The sequence below is a fragment of the Melozone crissalis genome, unplaced genomic scaffold (assembly GCF_028551555.1).
Source record: "Melozone crissalis strain CALT ecotype California unplaced genomic scaffold, PUWL_Pcris_2 ptg000016l_1, whole genome shotgun sequence".
NCBI classification, from domain to species: Eukaryota; Metazoa; Chordata; class Aves; order Passeriformes; family Passerellidae; genus Melozone; species Melozone crissalis.
The window spans coordinates 22,424,348-22,441,886 of record NW_026535794.1 but is presented as its reverse complement, the minus strand read 5'-3'; the positions used below and the strand labels follow the sequence as shown (position 1 = coordinate 22,441,886).

At 38.9% G+C, this 17,539-nt stretch overlaps 1 protein-coding gene across 1 annotated transcript; it reads left to right on the top strand.

Moving 5' to 3' along the window:
* The first annotated feature begins 2,992 nt into the window (after window positions 1-2,992).
* On the top strand, window positions 2,993-7,311 carry STEAP4 (STEAP4 metalloreductase). The gene is made up of 4 exons (XM_054274128.1): window positions 2,993-3,448; window positions 4,795-5,322; window positions 5,878-6,042; window positions 7,042-7,311. Exons 1-4 carry the CDS (start codon window positions 2,993-2,995, stop codon window positions 7,309-7,311), a joined length of 1,419 nt encoding a protein of 472 aa, XP_054130103.1.
* Window positions 7,312-17,539: the final 10,228 nt, after the last annotated feature.

Genomic DNA, 17,539 nt, shown 5'->3' with positions numbered 1-17,539 from the left:
CAGGCAGCAGTGCCAAGGTGTGCCTATACACTCCCTATATGCTCTATCCTACTGCCTGAATTAACCTCCAGACAGTCACTGCCAACCCACTGAACCCTTCTTTTGGTTCAGTTAGAGCCAGCTGACACAAAGACATGTCAAAAGCATGAAAAAGAAGGGCTATATGGAAAAAAATAACTTAATTACTATATTTTTTAGAAGAAGGCATGCAGAAGACCTGGAATTTAAAAGTAAACTTGTTTTGTCTTACATGTGATTTTCAGAAATAAAAGATGCACTATCAGTTTTACAATATAATCCATTTGTTAAAAATTTCATTGGTGAATAGTTTATTTCTAATATATAATTTGTGCTTTCATAACAGCTATGGGCATCCTTATTATCTCTTACAAAGAAAAGGTGAATTCTCAATTTATTCAAGCAAATTGTCTCTCTTGTTAAAAATGGTATTAAGCTATATTAGACCACAAGCACTAAAGCAAACCTTAGCTCTCTTCAGCTTTCTATGCCTTTTACACTCCCTTTTCATCTTAGATAGCACTTCAGGAAACCATATTTTGGGGAAAAAAACCTATTTCTTACATTATTTTTTTTTTTAATTTCCCTCTTTTTTTCTTCTCTGGCAAAACAAGTTCAGTGTTCACTAGTAAATGAGGTGTTCAGTATAAATGACCAATGGAAGTACTTTATAGACTTCTTTCTCGCTGGTGGATCCATTTCTATGTTAAATATGTTTATAAGCCCAAACAAAACATAACTCCACTGATCTACCAAATATAATACCCGATGTCATCCATCTGAGTTTTGGTTTTTTCCATCCTTAGTTCAGAGAGGAGAATGAATTGCACAGTTCGCTCAGCAAAAACTTGAGGATTTCTTGAGGACAAATACAGACGCTTTCAACTGGAGATTGAATGTTACAAGTTTTTATTTTAGATAAGAGACTACTTTGTTAAAAACTAAAATTAAGGAAGGAGAGTTGAGTCTTATTAGGTACGGAGTTGGACCATTATTAATATTACATAAGCAACCCTTCTGTTCTTTTTGAAATACAGACTAACCCCAGAAAGGAATTTCATAGCTTTAGTCACATTAGAGCCTCGTGGGACATTAATAAAGCCTTCAGAGAATGATTTTCAAATATGTCAAAGGACCTTGCAACTTTATGCATGTGTCAGAGCACACAAATATGCAAGGCACATTCAGATGGGTCCCTTTGAGGATCTATTTTCATGCTCAGTGTACTACTTGTCAAAGTACGTGGAGTCCAGCTGCAGAGAGCCAGGGTTAGCCCCCTGCTGCACTGCAGAGCCTCCCGTGGGGCCTGTCTGAGGCACACACATCCTCCAGCACACAGGTGCTCAGCCCTCCTCTGCCTGAATCCTCTCCTTCCCTATGACCAGAAGCATCTGCCTGGGCACCTCTGTAAACCAGGGCTCCCAGAGCTCAGTGCAGGAGTGCAGCTGGGCAGGCAGAGGCCAGCCGAGGGCTACATAGCTACATACAGAAATAGTCCAAGAAAAACATCTTCACATTCGATTCTCAAAATAAGAATTTATGTGTTTCTCTTGCAAGCAAAGCTTGTGCCCTAAAGCATAGGCCACAGCTGTTTGCATCCTTGACTCACAGCTCTTATCCCTAAGTCATGGCAGGTAGGGAGAAGCTGAGGCCTGATTATGTTCATTCACCAAACAAATGCAAGTTTTGGGTCAAATAATTTAAAATCAGGTCAGATTTTTAAAAAGAAAAAACTGTTCAGGCTAGAGGAAAATACAAAAGAAAGTGAAGAACATCATCTCGGTGTTTTAAAAGGCAGTGTGTATAAATCGCAGCATTCTGAATGGTGCTTCACAGAAGAATGTAAGCAAAGGGTCATAAACAACAGGAGCAAAGAAATTGTTTTGGTTCTAACTAAACATTTCATGCATTTTTTTCTTTACAATTTCACCTGCAAAGTGTAAAACCTGTTGGTTCCACAGCTCTAATTAGGACAGTTAGCTATGAGGCAGTTTAAGAATTGAACTGGGGCTCTGAAAATTAAATTGCTGCTCTAAGCACCAAACTGATTCACAGTCCAAGAGACAGGTCAGACAGGTCTGTCTGATGGACAGACCCTGAGACCAGGGTCTCCTGTTGGATGTCTTGGGTGTTCTGCTCTGAGTCCACCTTTGTTAAGGGAGAGCAGTGTGTGGACCTACTGCAGGACCTATGGAACAGACCTTTTTGATTCTGTATTTGTATCATGGATCTCACTCTGCAAGCACAGAGCGAACACACTGCCATTGCATGGATAATACATTAAAGACTTTGAAGTTGCCAGGTACAGTGATAAAGGTAGAGAGATAAAACCTCAAAGAGAATTTTACTATGAGTAATATATAAATATCAAAAATCTATTTTCAACATGAAATATTCAAGTCCACTGTCCAAATACTTCATGGAACATTCTTCAGGAAATTGAAGAACAATAATAAAACAAACTGGCACTGACTATTTGCATTAAGGAAATACTGAGAACAACAGATAGGTTTATAGATACTTTTTGTAATTACCCTTCATAAAGTATTTTGAAAAAGACCTTCCAGGTTCTAATCTGATTAGAAACAGACTCCTCCTCAATGCTTTTCTATAGCATAAATAAGCAGCAATTACTCTGAAAAGTATGGTACCCTTGCTCTCTGTACTCCTGTGTCTTTTCCTCTGAATTTCTCTTTGAGAGAGGAAAACTGAAAAAGTTCAGCTGGATGTTAAAATCCATACAATAGGTGGAAAAGAGAGTGCTGTAAGACATGGAGGACTGAATATTCAGAATGGTTTTTTAAAAACTGTACATAAATCTTCTGAGAGTGTGTATTCAGAAGAGTGTGCCGGATTCGTATTAAAGGACAAGAAGAGGCTAAGGTGCCTATTTTGTACACCCAGAGTGAATACAAACCTTTTATTTCCAAGAGATTGATGTTTTGCTTAGTTTGTTCCTTGTTTTTTTAAACAGATGAATAAAAATTCTTCCAACACGATGGCTTTGGCTCCTAACACTTCTAACAAAAGAGAGACAGTGTGCATATTTGGAACTGGAGATTTTGGACGAGCCCTGGGGCATAAGATGATTCAGTCTGGCTACCCAGTGGTGTATGGAAGCCGAAGCACCCAGATATCCAACCTGATTCCCAAGGATGCAGAGGTGTTGGGCCACGCAGAGGCAGCACAGAAAGCTGCCATCATCATTATAGCAATCCAGAGGCAGCACTACAACTTTCTTACACCACTAGCAGAGGTTCTCCGTGGGAAAGTCTTGGTGGACATAAGCAACAACTTGAAATTAAACCAGTACCCAGAGTCGAACGCGGAGCACCTGGCGCAGCTGCTGCCCGGCAGTAAGGTTGTGAAAGCCTTCAACACCGTGTCAGCCTGGGCACTGCAGTCGGGCACGCTGGATGCAAGCCGGCAGGTAAGGCTGAGAAAACACAGATTTCCTCCGCCACAGAGTTACACATCACATGGCTTCTTCTCAGCTGCACAAAACACATCCGAGACAGTGTTAGGCAGAGCTGAGATGGTGTTTTCACTATAATCTCTCATTTCAAACTAAATGTGAGCTAAATTTACTTTGGATTTTTCATATGGTATGACATTGACTATAAATACCTGGCCTCTGAATTCAGAAAGGAGTTTAGAGACACCAGAAAAGTAAAAGAAGAAAGATAGCAGAGCTACAAAGGAGATTTGATACAACGAATCAGGAGTGTTGCATCAAGTGGTCATCAGAGTTCTAAAGTTAAACAGAAATGAGATTGGAGGAATTTTCACAGCAAGAATAAAATGAAGAAAGCAAAACAAGGGAAGTGATAGGGCAATGAGTATTGACAAAAGAAGTATGCTGAAAGGTGAATAAATTACTAAAGCTTTTTAAATTATCGCCACCTAAGTTTAACACAACATCAGTGTGTGCAAATTGTTTTAACCCCCTTCTCAATCATAGGCCAGCAGGCACAGAGCTGGTCATAGGAAGCAGATAAATAATTTATTATGGCCCTGTTTTCAGTCACTTCAAAGAACAGCGCTCTTGTGCAACACATGAAGTCATCCAGCTACTCAAAGCATTGCTAACTTTGCTCTCTGCTGCCAGATAAATGGTTTTGGCTACATACCCAAGGGCTTCCAAGCCAAGGTTCTATAAACCCTCATCATCTCAAAGAAAGCAGAAATTGCCCCCTTTCTCCCAGCTCCAAAAGGACTATATTGTCTTACACGCTCACAGAAAAGATGTTTTCTTCACTATTTTACTAGACCTGGAAAGAACTAATGTTTACTTTTGTGACAGGCAAATCGTGTTTTAAAGATCTCTGTCCTCGCTTTCCTGGAGTATTTATGGACCATTATAGCAGCAACTGAAAATTTTGCTCTTACTTACTGCTATTGAAAATTTTGCTTCAATTTACCCCTATGAAATCTTATGCTTACAAACTACTTGCAGATCTTCAGAAAAGTATGTCAAGTCCTCTACTCAAAGACATATACTAAGCCTGCTATACATTGTTCTTTGCAGATATAAAATTTTGCCACTTGAAGCAATCTTCTTCCCTAAAGTAAAGAATCATATTAATTTACTTTTTTGACAAAAGTACCTATAGGGTACGTTTTTGCCTGTGTTAATTTGGGTCAGCCGTAAGCCAAGTAAACAAAGAAGCAGCCAAAGAAGCTTGTGCTTACTGTCCATACCCAGGCAGGATGGCAGTCGAGAAAGTCACAAAAATCTGTAAAAAAAAATAAACTTCTGTTTGTTTTTGTCTGCAGGTGTTTGTCTGTGGAGATGATGTGGAAGCTAAACAAATGGTCATGAATATTGTTCGTGCACTGGGTCTCACTCCAGTAGATAAGGGATCCCTCTTGGCTGCTCAGGAAATAGAAAATTACCCTCTGCAACTCTTTCCAATGTGGAAGTTTCCCATCTTTTTGTCCCTTGGCCTAACTGCATTCTTCTTCTTATACTGTGTAGTTCTTGATATAATTTACACTTATATTTATGAAAAAAATGACTTTTCATTTTTTATTGCAATTACCATTCCAAATCGGGTCTGCCCTGTAATGGCACTCATCCTTCTTGCCTTGGTGTATCTGCCTGGTATATTTGCGGCAATTATTCAGTTATACAGAGGGACCAAGTACCGCCGTTTCCCAGACTGGCTGGACAAATGGATGCTGTGTAGGAAACAGCTTGGACTGATAGCCTTGGCATTTGCTTCCCTGCATGCTGTGTTCACCCTTGTTACTCCATTGCGCGCCTTCGCAAGCTGGAGAACCGGCAAAGGAATCATCTCCCAGGTAAGTTTTGTTCCCTGCTCTAAGCCTTGCTTTCTTCTGGCCCTGTTAGAATACTACCATCTACCTGGAGCTTCAGAAATCCATATGGACAGTCCAGTGTTTTTTAAAATAGAGTCATATTCCTAGATTTTATTTCTTTCAGACATTGATATATTTATATTTTGTTGATATTATGTTGTGCTGAGGGGATTTCTGGCCTCAGTCTTCCTCCTAGATAGTTGACATATTAATAAAATAATCAGGGAAAATGTAAACATTATTTCTTAATATATCTTCAGAAATATAACATGACTTTCTGATCTTACTTAACAAAGGATCACATATCTCTCTTCAACAAGTCTACAGAACAGTAAAATATGCACCTCAAATACAGTTACATGGAACCTATATGTAATATAATTCTTCTGCTTTTTGAACAGGCATTCAAAGTAAATATCTGATGATCAGAGAGTTAATGTATAACATTTATCTCCTACTTAACTGTAAGGAAACTTTTTCTCCTTATTGGTTCTAAAACTGATATCACTAAAATACACCTGGTCTTCTTTTCTTCAGGCACTGAACAATAAAACAGAACCACTCGACCACACTAATGCCTGGCTTAGTGACTCCTATTTGGCTTTGGGAATTTTAGGATTTTTTTTATTTGTTCTTCTGGGAATAACTTCCTTGCCTTCAGTCAGCAACAGTGTCAACTGGCGAGAATTTAGATTTGTTCAGGTAAGAAGACCATCTCTAAAAAACCTTCTTTAAAAACACCTCCTTTCCTAATCAACAGTGGCCATGGGCAGGTTTACTAGAGATTTATGTCTTTCCTTCATTATTATCTCCAAATGTGCATTATCCACCATCACACAGTGAAAAAAACATCTACATGGCCATACTGCTGTAAAAACTCACAACTGCTCTGATGGCTGCTTATGGTACAACAGGGATTACTGCATTAACAAGAGAAAGCTGGGAAGATGTGAGCTCCTAAATGAAAAACAGAAAGCTGACTTTTACATCAAATTCCACAATTGTACCAAGTCACAAAATAATTTAGCCATTTTATTGGGTTAATTTTTTTGCTTCACAAGATAATTCACTTAAAATAGAACTGAAAATTACTTTATAACTCAAATCTTCTCAATGCCAAGCATCTAAAGAGAATCTGCAATTTCTGCAGACTGTAAAAACTGCTGTGACTGTAAACAGGCTACCCTTGGTAACACTATAATCTCAGCTCTCCATTTGGAGGAAGTTTGGTGCAAGCTGCCGTGCCTCTGCAGGAGCTGGGCTGGAGGGGAGGGGAGGCAAGAGAAGGGGAAATTACTATCAATGAATGTTTTATCAAGGCAAAAAACTTGCACAGTATGATACTTCTGGATGGATTAGCACTACAGCATTAAAAAAATCTTTAATCTCTCCACTGAATGTCAGCATTTTCTCTGCTTTTTCACAAATTTGACAGCCACTAGGCAGTATGTGTGAGCTAGGAAAAATTATAAGGGCTACTGATAGAGAAAAAACCAAACTATTTAATCTATATCCATTTTCATTTATTTTTTTTAAAATTATAAGAGCCTTTATGTTATATAAAACAGTTTCATTTCACCAATCCCCAAGTTGGCATATGCCACAAATCTTACTGTGTCCTTAAATTTGCATTTTTTCTGGTTTAATTTACTGTTTTAACCTCCATTTCTTTCCTTCTTTTTTTCCTTCCTTCTCCTTTAGTCCAAACTGGGATATCTGGCACTGATTTTGTGCACTGCACACACGCTGGTTTATGGTGGAAAATGGTTCCTGAGCCCATCAGCATACAAGTGGTATCTTCCAAACATCTATATCCTCTCCCTCATTGTTCCATGTGCTGTACTGGTTGTCAAATTTGTGCTGATAATTCCTTGTATAGATAAACGTCTCACACAAATTCGGCAGGGCTGGGAGAGAAATCCCAAATACTCAAAACAGTCAAATTACATCATCAACAAGTCTGCTGTATAATTAGACTACACTGTATTATTAAAAAAATATTATGAGGGCATATCCAGATGAAGTCTTAAGCCTACTCTATCTGTGAAGGGAGAGAAAAAGTGAAAACTTGGCCAGGCTCTATATAACAAAGCCACCCCAATGACAAGCTTTAAATACAAATGAGGCCACTGAGTTTCTGCACTCCAGGCATGCTTTCACACAGGTGCAGACCCTTTTTCACTTTGTTTATTTCCCCTTGCCTATTTACCCTCCATCCTAAGAGGGGTATGTGAGAAGTAGGTGTTGTTCCATGTCCCTCTTCTGTTGTCCTGAACTCCTCCAGAGCTGAGCAGAACCACAGAAACCTCTGGTGTTAGACACTCTTTGCTCCTCTTTCCCATCCTGCCCATCAGGACTCAGCTCTACGTGCACCTACACATTTCCACAGAGATCCACAGGCACACCTGCATGAGTTTCCACACATTTCCCTGTTTCTAACCCCAGAAGCCACCAGCACCAACAGAACAGGGGCATGATGGATGCTAGCTAAGGAACAGAGCTTTGCCTCCTAGCATTGTTTGTCCTCCATTAATATCTGATCCAAGATGAGAGCTGTGTTGATGCCTTGGAGATGGTTGAGTAAGATTTGTTTGGTTTGTGTACAGGAACCCTGATGTTCAAAGTGAGTGGGTCAAGGACTGCTGAATCTTTGCTTGTACTGCTCTACCAGAAATTCAGGGGCAAGGGGAAGGAGTAGAGATCAAAATGGCAGAGATGTGAGAAGTACTAACAAGCCTCAGCTTTTCGAGTATAGGCAAAAAAATGATTTGTGATTTTTTTTGTGTAAGCAGTGAGTTGCAAGAAAAGAAACTGAAGGAAAATCCTTTTATTTGAGGGGTTATATGTCATAGTCATATCTCATGAAGATAATACTGTTGATTTTTCAAAAAATAAATTGCTGGATGTGATATTACAGAAATTCTATGAAAATACACGTTTTAAAGACAATAAAGATTTTTTTTTTACACCATTGAGCTCTGTTATTATTTTGAGAACCTGTTCTGCTAAGATGCAACTGCTGGTATGCTCAGTTGCACAAAGGTGTTGGGAAGCCTTGGAACAAATAATAAAATGGGATCCTGCCTTCAGCCAGCTGCCTGGACTTGTCTTCCCCCATCTTTGTTTGCTTTTCGGATGCTCACATAAGCAGATCTTTGCTTAGTCATCCAAGTAGGCTGAGGATGTTGGGGAAAACAGGTTCCAGCTGGGATGGTGACTTCCTGTTAAATTGCAAACAGAAGATCCAACAGTCTCCTTTGGACTGGAGAATACAGAAAAGAAAAAAAAATGTGCTGGTTTTATAGGAAGAAAATTGCTTACTATTTTTTTTACCTCTCTGCTGTTCTCTTTGTCCATACAAAGAACACTCACATACATGAAAGTATAAACATGCTACCTAGTATAGCTAGCTGTGCTTTCAAACAAGCATCATCAAGCAGCTTTAAAAAATAAAATTAAAAAACAATAACCCAAAACTAAAGAAACAACTATCTGAACAACAGTTTCGAACACATTTCTTAAAAATGGAGTCTTTTTTAATTCTGGGCAATACACCCTCTCTTCGTGTCATCCCTGTCCCAGAATCTGTTCCTTATGCCCAAAAGAATGGTAAAGTAATCTGGGCTATCAACAATTGATGGAGCCAGATTTCTTAGAAAGAATTCTGGCACCAAGTACTCTTAGTAACCAGCACTGGTGCATATGTTATACTTGTCCTAAACTGATACCCATATGTTGATGGAAGTCTTTACAGAAGTTTTTCTTAATCTGCGCCATGATGGAGTAGTACTACACTTCAAGCTTCCTTCAATGATTTTCCACAGAATCATTTCTTGCAGAAGGGATCAGGTATAGGCTCAACAGGCCCAAGTGACAACACTGTTGTCAGGATGTCTGTAACATCTCCTTACAGCTCCCTGGAGGAGAGATGAAGCAGTAGAAAGAGAGTAGGAAAAGACAGAACAAAAAAGAGAGAGATTGTGTTTTCATGAGTACAAAGGGACAGATAAGAGCAGAAAATAAGTAGCAGCATTCTGAGTGAATATCCTCTAGATTTGCCATTTTGGTGGTAGATTCTAGTCTCAGTGACAGGTACTCTAGATATATGTTATTACCAGTAGCAACAGTTCCAAAGCACTGACACATACTGGGTTTTGATATTACTTTATAAAGGATTTATTCTTGGGGTTTCTGCCTCTCTCCCAGTACAGATTTAAAACTTGCCCTTCCTCTCTCACAGCTGAGCCTGTGGGTTGGAGTTTAAACTCCAGCAGCCATGGCAAGTCCCATTTAAAAGCTGTGCTTCATGAAATAGAAACAGTGCAAGTGCTCTGCATCTTCTCCTCTGAGCGAACAGGCTCCGTTGTGTTTTCTGAGGGCCTTGTGTTAAAAGAGGCCAAACCAAGTCTCCTTTACCCTCACCAGGAACTAGCACAAAGTTACCATGGCCAGACTGAATGCTGCTTTGTACACTCACTCACAGTTAATCCATAGTCTCAAACACCCACAGGGCTGTCCTTCTGCAGGCAAGACAAAGGAACTTCTTTGGGGATGGATTTCACATTGTTTTGTCAAAGGAAAACAGACCAAGATGTACTGGAAATGCAAAACAGCTGGGTACGATTTGCAATTTGCTGTTTACTCCAAGGATCAAGTGCCAATATTGGCTGTGTAAAAACCAAGGAGGCAATAAATGCTGTTTGCTTGCAAGGGGGATGTAGAGAAGCTCTCAGGAGCAGATCCAGAACCTTTGCATCTGAACCAGGCAGCAGGTGCTTTGTTGACTCCAGCAGGTAACAGGTCAGATCTCCATCACTCACATCTGAGTGAGGGATTTCATGTCCTCTTCATATCCTCTTGTTCTTGGGCAGCTGAGGAGGATTTCATTTACAAATTTACAAATTTACTTCCTGAACGTGGTAGAGAAAACAAATTGAGTAATCATACTGGTAGTGAAAGTATCCAGTGGTAGTATGTTGAAAACAATAGCCAGTGTCCGGAAACTTGTTGGTAGCTTGTAATGCATTACTCATGGCTGATTCTATTTTTTTTTTTTTTTCTTTTATGTACTGACAAAGCCTGGTGAAAAAGATCAGAAGGATCATGAATGGAATTTTGGAAAGGGTGTTTTCCATATGGTTCCCAGAAAGCAAGAAAAGCTTTTATGTGTATATGTACATAATGCTATTCAAAGAACTCCTGCAGTAATAAAGCATTCATTCTTAGATCTACTCCTAAATCAGAGTCAACACTTAGAAAATACAAATTGCAGCATTTAAAATAAATGTTCACATGGATATTGTCACATTAACAACTAGGTTTGGGATTCATTATATAAGAAAGTTTTATTCTGATGCACTAGAGCATAGTGGGATAGACAGCTTTGTGTGGGTAGACCTCTACATCCTTCATGATAAGGTTAATTTAACTCTTTGCCTTTTTGTTATACCTGGGGAATATCTATTTTAACTAAAAAATATACTTATTAGTGAAAGGAAAGTATTTTAATTAATTAGATTTCCTTGAAACTTAAGAATGGGATTTCAGACACACACTGGCCCCAGGGGATGCAGCTGATACCATAGATACTGCTGGATCCTGAACCATGGAGATCTGAGAAATTCCCTTCAGTTCAACCACACTGTGCACTGAAGTCCTGAGATCTTCAACTTATTTTTGCTCTGCAGCACAGCCTTCTGTCAGGCTTCTTTATCCAAAAGTCACCTTTTACTCCAAGACATGATACTTTGTGACCCACTCTAAAAGAGCCCCTTTATTCCTGTATGTCAGGCTTCTGCAGCTTCACTCTTAACTCCTACCAGACACAAGATTTTGCAAGAGCATCTTTTGGTTTCAAATGCTGTTGAGCATGTTGGATTCACTGACCCAAATCAAGAGCCAGTGAATATTGTGAACACTCACAGTAGCTATGTAGCCCATGTTTGCCTGTTCGTCCTTATTATGATTAGCATATTTAATAAGCATTCAGTGTACCAACAATAGCCTAAATATGGTCTCTCTCCTACACAATTTGGAAGCTTTGGTCTCCTACAGAGACTATTTTTCCATCTGCATTATACAGATTTTTGTTGTGGATCTCCGTTTGTATCACTAATTCCTGAGTAACATGAATGATTTTCTCCCTTAAGGAAGCTGACATTCCTCAAGATATAATTTTTATCTATCCCTGTGGAAAACTAAACATCTCTTATTCTTGCACATTGCCTTAACATTCTTGACTCTGGGTACCCAGAACTGACATAAATACTAGCTCTGACAAGACTAGACCCCTACATAGTCCTTTCTTATAAGCTACCTCTGTGCTACAAGAAAAATACACTACAGAATCTTTACAGGACATGCACAGACCTCAGAGAACTGCATGAAACTTAGCTAACTTAGCTAGCTTATCTCCAAATGCTGCAAGCCAGAAGTGATAAATTTTGCTCATGTCTTCATAAACATCCTCTATTCCTGTCTCTTTTTTGCTTCCACATCCAGATTTGCTTATTATTTGAGATTCAATCCCTTCACTGTGCTTCTCTTCACAAGTGCTCAGATTTAAACTAGGAATAGCTTAACTGCAGTCAGTAGACTCAAGATAGCAGCAACAGTCGTAGTAAAAGTGCAGAGGCCTTCTCTGGTTTCCTAGCTATCCATTAAATTTTTGCTCCAGTTTTATGGAAGATGGGAAAATGTTGTCTTTATAAACCTCTCTTTTAGAGCCTTCAGAAAATTTATACATGAAAATTGAAAATAATGTAAGTTATAACCATTACAGGACACAAGTGGTTGAACACAACTAGACCAAACTAGAATATCTCAAAAAAAACATGTTTAGGGCATATTATCTATGACAGAGTGTTGGCATCAAAGGGGGGAGGTATTTTTAAGGAAACTGGAAATACTGGAGAAAAGTATATGGAACAAAATTAAAAAGCTATTAGAATGAATGAGAGAGAGAAGGAAAGAAGGAGGAGGAAGAAAAGGCTGGTTTTCCTCTTTCCTACTGGCTCCATGGCAGAAAACATCACACAGTTTTGATTGCGATTATAAATCAAATTGCCAATTACTTCAGTACTTTGTAAACAATTAAATGAAGAATTTGATCTTGGCTGCCCTGGAGTTCAAACTATGCTTTAGAATCCCACCATAGCCTTCTTCCCCAGTCCAAACAGGTAAAAATATGCACCTTTTCTCATACTTTACAACAACCATTCAAAAGATAGCTGCCACACCATACCACTCTAGGCTGAGCAGCAGAAGTAGCAAACCCAGCTGTGCATCAAGCACAGGGTTTGCATGTCTTATTATTAAATGTAGTTGGAATAACTCTTTCCTTGGGGTAAAAAACCAGAAAAGATGCCATAGCCCAACAGTACAGGCTGAGAGCAGATTGCTTAACACACTGCTCTGTTTCAATGCAAGACACCACTGTCTTCATTTTAAAGAAGCAAAATCAAACACAGAATCTCACTGAAGAAAGAGTAAATCATGCACACAGCATGAAAACTGGAACTGAAAGAATTCCTACAGTACTTGGTGAAGAAGACTAGAGAGGTGGGCAGGGTGAGGAGGACCTGAAGAGGCGGCTGGAAGGGCAGTCCTTTCCCCTCTCCACTAGTCTAGTGATGAAGCAGAGCTCTGGGAGCAGTGCAACAGGGCAGATGCAGTGTTGCTGTCATTTAGAACCAGCCCAGGCAATCAGAGGCAATGGGTGCAGAAGTAACTCCAGGGAATTATGTTAAATTCATACAGGATTATAGTTTGTTTTTCTAGCAGCTTCTGTTTTCCAATCCCGTAAGTAAAAACTGGAAACCAAATCCCATCTTTAATTGGATTGGTCTAAAGGTTAAACCTCAAGTCACACTTCAGAAACTCCAGTCTGTTCTTACTGGCAAGCCTGCTGAGTGTTGTTGAGATAAATAAACCCAAGAACTTAAGATACCAAATCTTGCCTGAGGGATGCCTTCTGTCCAGTTACAGAAGTCTGGGAAGGATAAAGGGCCTAATTTGGAACAATACCAAATACCCAAGTATCACTGAGTACTACTGAATGACTTCTAGCATCTCTTCTTCAAACACCCATGTTTCCTGGCAAAGCTGTCTTCCCTGTCTTTTACAAAGAAGCTGACACTTAGATTCACACTTACTGTCTTCACAGACATATCCCAAGTTTCTTTAATGATCCCTGTGCCAGTGACTCATACAACATCACGCAGGAAGTCAGAGGCAAGGAGAGGAATTGGATTTCCTGAAGCTAAGGATAGTTCTCTAATTACGAGGAGCTTAACAGATTAGAAAGCCAGAAGGCAAACTTGTGATTAGCTATTCTCTCTTCCTGCAGAACACATGCTGTAGACACTGCCTAAATTAATTCCTTTCTGAATTATCAGGAGTTGTCATATTTTTTGGTTCACAGACTCGCTACAAATTTTCCAACAGTAATACAGATAGCTGTAAAGTTTAAGCTTCCTGACAACAAGTAGTTTTATCCTAGCTACCGTTTGTTATTGCTGGCAGGTAATCCATTAAAACAGGCTGCATTAAAGATATTCTGAAGGAACTGCTGAACTTGATTTAAACGTTAGAGAGCTCACCACAACTTCTGGCAAATTATTTTGACAGCTGATTACCCTCACTTCAATACATAGCCTGGATTTTTTTTTTAACTGTACTATTCAGCACACATAATTTATGATTTCCAAGATTTATCTGAAGTGTCCAGAATGGTGGCTATATATAGACCACATATATTACTCCAGAGAAGAAGCCCAGATGTAAGAAGAAAAGTGTGATTTATATATATAATATATATATATATATATGGAGAAATATAAATTCTAGTGCTCCTACTATATATGTGGAAATTCAAACACACACTGAAACTTCATGGTGATGAAAGTGAAAGATTCAATGAATTTCCAATTTTTTTTAACCTAGTAAAGAAAAAAAATTAACCGTGGATGTGGGTAATCTCAAACTTAATTTCACAAAAAAAATTCTCAGATCCTAATAAATATTTGTTAATAATAGTGTGAAAACAGCAAGGATATTAGCTGCAGGTTTACAGTTTTTGTATCCTACTCTGTTAAATTCACACGTAGAACTACCACACAAGCAGGTTCCTAGGGAGGGTCTCAGGAATTAGTTGCAGACCCACCATTACACATAACAAGTCTCACAGACAGAAAATCACTGCTGAATTAATAGCATCCTGGAAATCCACAATGAGGACAAAAACAGATGTAAGTGATTCCATGGATGGCACAATTTCAGCCACAACCCCATTGATCCCAGCTCTCTAGAAGGTGATTGTAGAGGAACAAAGACTTGTCACACTTCCAGCCCAAGGAGATGTAGCCTGGAAAGCACCAGCTGAAAACCATTCACAGAGGACCTACTCGAAAGGATTATGAACCTTGTTCAAAAATGCTAAGGGGGTAGGAAAAAGAGGGCAGGAGAAAGATCTGTCATGGTTTTGTGATTTTCAGATGCACAGAGAAGAGAACTCCACTGCTGCAGAGAGCAGTGGCTGCATACTGTGTCACACTGTGAAAGGGACAATGAAGTCTCTGGAACAATCTCCATTAACACCAAAAATGTTGGAGTAAGAATGTTGTTGTAAGAATGTGGAAAAATTTCTTACATCCACAGATTGTAGTAATTTAATGCATTCATTAAAAAAAAAAAAAAAAAAGAGTTGAATGCAATAAAAAGTACCCAGGTCACTATTCTACTGATGAAAAGTCATAATCCAGTAACTGGAATGGTGAGAAAAAGCAGTTTGACTCTTCCATGAGAAAGCAGAAAAAAACTGAATCTATACAAATATATGCAGCTCTGGGATTGCTTAACAGAGCACCAGGTGTGAGAGAAGCTTGCAGAGAGTATCACATAAGCTTTAGATAAAACCACAAGTGTACTTAGGCAGTTTTGGCTAGGTTTAAAGGTGAAATTCTACTTAAATCACTCTACCCAGAGGCTGAGACTGAAGAAACTTGTTCATTTCTTTCCAAGTTTTGGTATTTGACATCTGGCGTTGTTGCACTTATTTTCAAAGAACAGACATAAGGAAATATGTGGCTCAATTACAACTTCTCTTTCTAAAGAAAAGAACATAAAGACTAATAAGCTGTAAATGCTTGCGTTAGGAGAAGTATTAAAACCATTTGAGAGACAAAACACCAATATCAAATATCATTATCCCAACATGAGAAAGAGACAACAAGAAAGCTTAGAGTTAAAATGAGATCAAAATGAGATTAAAAACCTTCTGGATGTGCCTTGAAGACAAAACCAGTGGAAAAAAAAATCCTTATTGGTCAGGTGACTATTTTTTAGTATGGGTGGATTCATTCTTGCAAACACCATGTCAAGCATGGGTGCTTTAGTCAAGCTTAAATCACTGAGTTTAGCATTAGATTAAATGTTAACTGCCTATGTAAAACAGAAGGTTATACACACTGCATCGCAAAATCCTTGATTATTCTTCTCAACAGGGGAAGGAGTGTGTGAATGCCACCACCTGCATGCCTTTTGTTTATTTTTCTGAGATTTTCTGGGAACAGACAATTGAAAAACCAATCATTTTTCATCTTCTCTTTCTTTCTCCATACAGTTATGAGATAAAAAAGTAAGTGAAGACTTTCTTAAGTAGGTCACTCTAGCACAAGCACAGAGTATGTGTAAATAAAGAGCCATGGAATTTCCCCTTAGCTATCTGGAGAGAAATTTCAGTGATCTGCCCAGCCATTGTTTTGTCAGAGATGTGCCAGGAAAAACAGTAAAAATAAATTTAGCAGAATATACAATAGCAACAACTTCCTAAATAGGGTTGTAAAGTTTTTAGAAAACACGTAGTAATAAAACAGACTCATTCCATTTAATCTGCTACACAACAGAAGGAGCAAGCTAAGAAAGGATGACAGTGCTAGAACTAGGTGCAGTGCTAATGTACTCTGGGAATGTGCCATAAATCCCAACCTTGGACTTAGCAAAGGCTTAAATAAGATTACTTCTGCTGAATATTCATGCTGTAGCTAGTTAAATTATACAAGTACTACCTAAAGATTTTACAAATTAAATACATGGAAAGACTCACAGGAAAAAAAACCACCAGCCTTGCCCACAAGGAGGTAAAGAGGTACTGCTCAAAGGCAGACAGAACTAGAAGCATCTGACCACTCCTGACACCCTCAGCTCTAACTACTGCAGCAGAAGAAAATAAAGCACCTCTCTTTGGTAAAAAATACTTATACCTAATGTATATCTACAGTGAAGACAACTTTTAAAACCAGCTTTTTCAGCCAGGATAATAACACCCCTTAACATGCCTCCACATTATGTTCCAGAGAGGAAAGGGCAATATTTGCAGATAATTTTTTCTGACTGGTTTTATTAACAGAGTCCATGAGGGAAACAAAATAAAGCACTTAATCCATACTTATTTTCCACCCTTCTCTTCTTGCACTCACAAACCTCCAGAGCAAGCAGACTTATTTACTGCTCAGATAAAACAAGCCTGGCCACTTCAACAAGCATGAAGATAGATACCTGTGACCTCTGATCCCAGCTAGGTTTTCAGCAGAGACCTTCACAAGTCTGATTCCTGTGCAAAATAGGACTCTGCAAGTATAATTCAGTGTGCCCACTACCAGTGAATAACTGGGGCCTCTTAAGTCCAAGATAATGGCTGTCATGAGCTATCATAAAACCATTTTACAAGTCAAAACAACTGTGCCTCTGCCCTGAGCATATCTGTGGCTTTTTCAGACCATGTCTTTTAGGGCTTTGTTCCAAGTCTTTAATGTTTTGTTAGCCTCCATGCCAAAACATGATGAGAACAGTAGTTCTGACCAATTTTTTAAAGTGCATATTTGAAATACATGTATGGAAGTCTGCAAATGCTTTGAAGTGTTAGATGTGGAGGTATTGTGCTTAAGCTAAACTATTGGAAAGACATTATTAGATATTAGCCAGTACAAAAGGTGATGAAAACCATCTCACAAATGAACAAAGACACAAAACCTGTGGATAAGAACAGAAAGGGAAGAAGATGGAACATCCTCAGAGTTATATAAAAGCCCTAATCCAGAAGAGTATGGAGATAACTGTGCTTAAACTGACTGGGTTGCCACTCTTGAGAGCAACTCCAAAATTCAGAGCCTTGTTTTCATGTTTACTGCCACCAACCAGC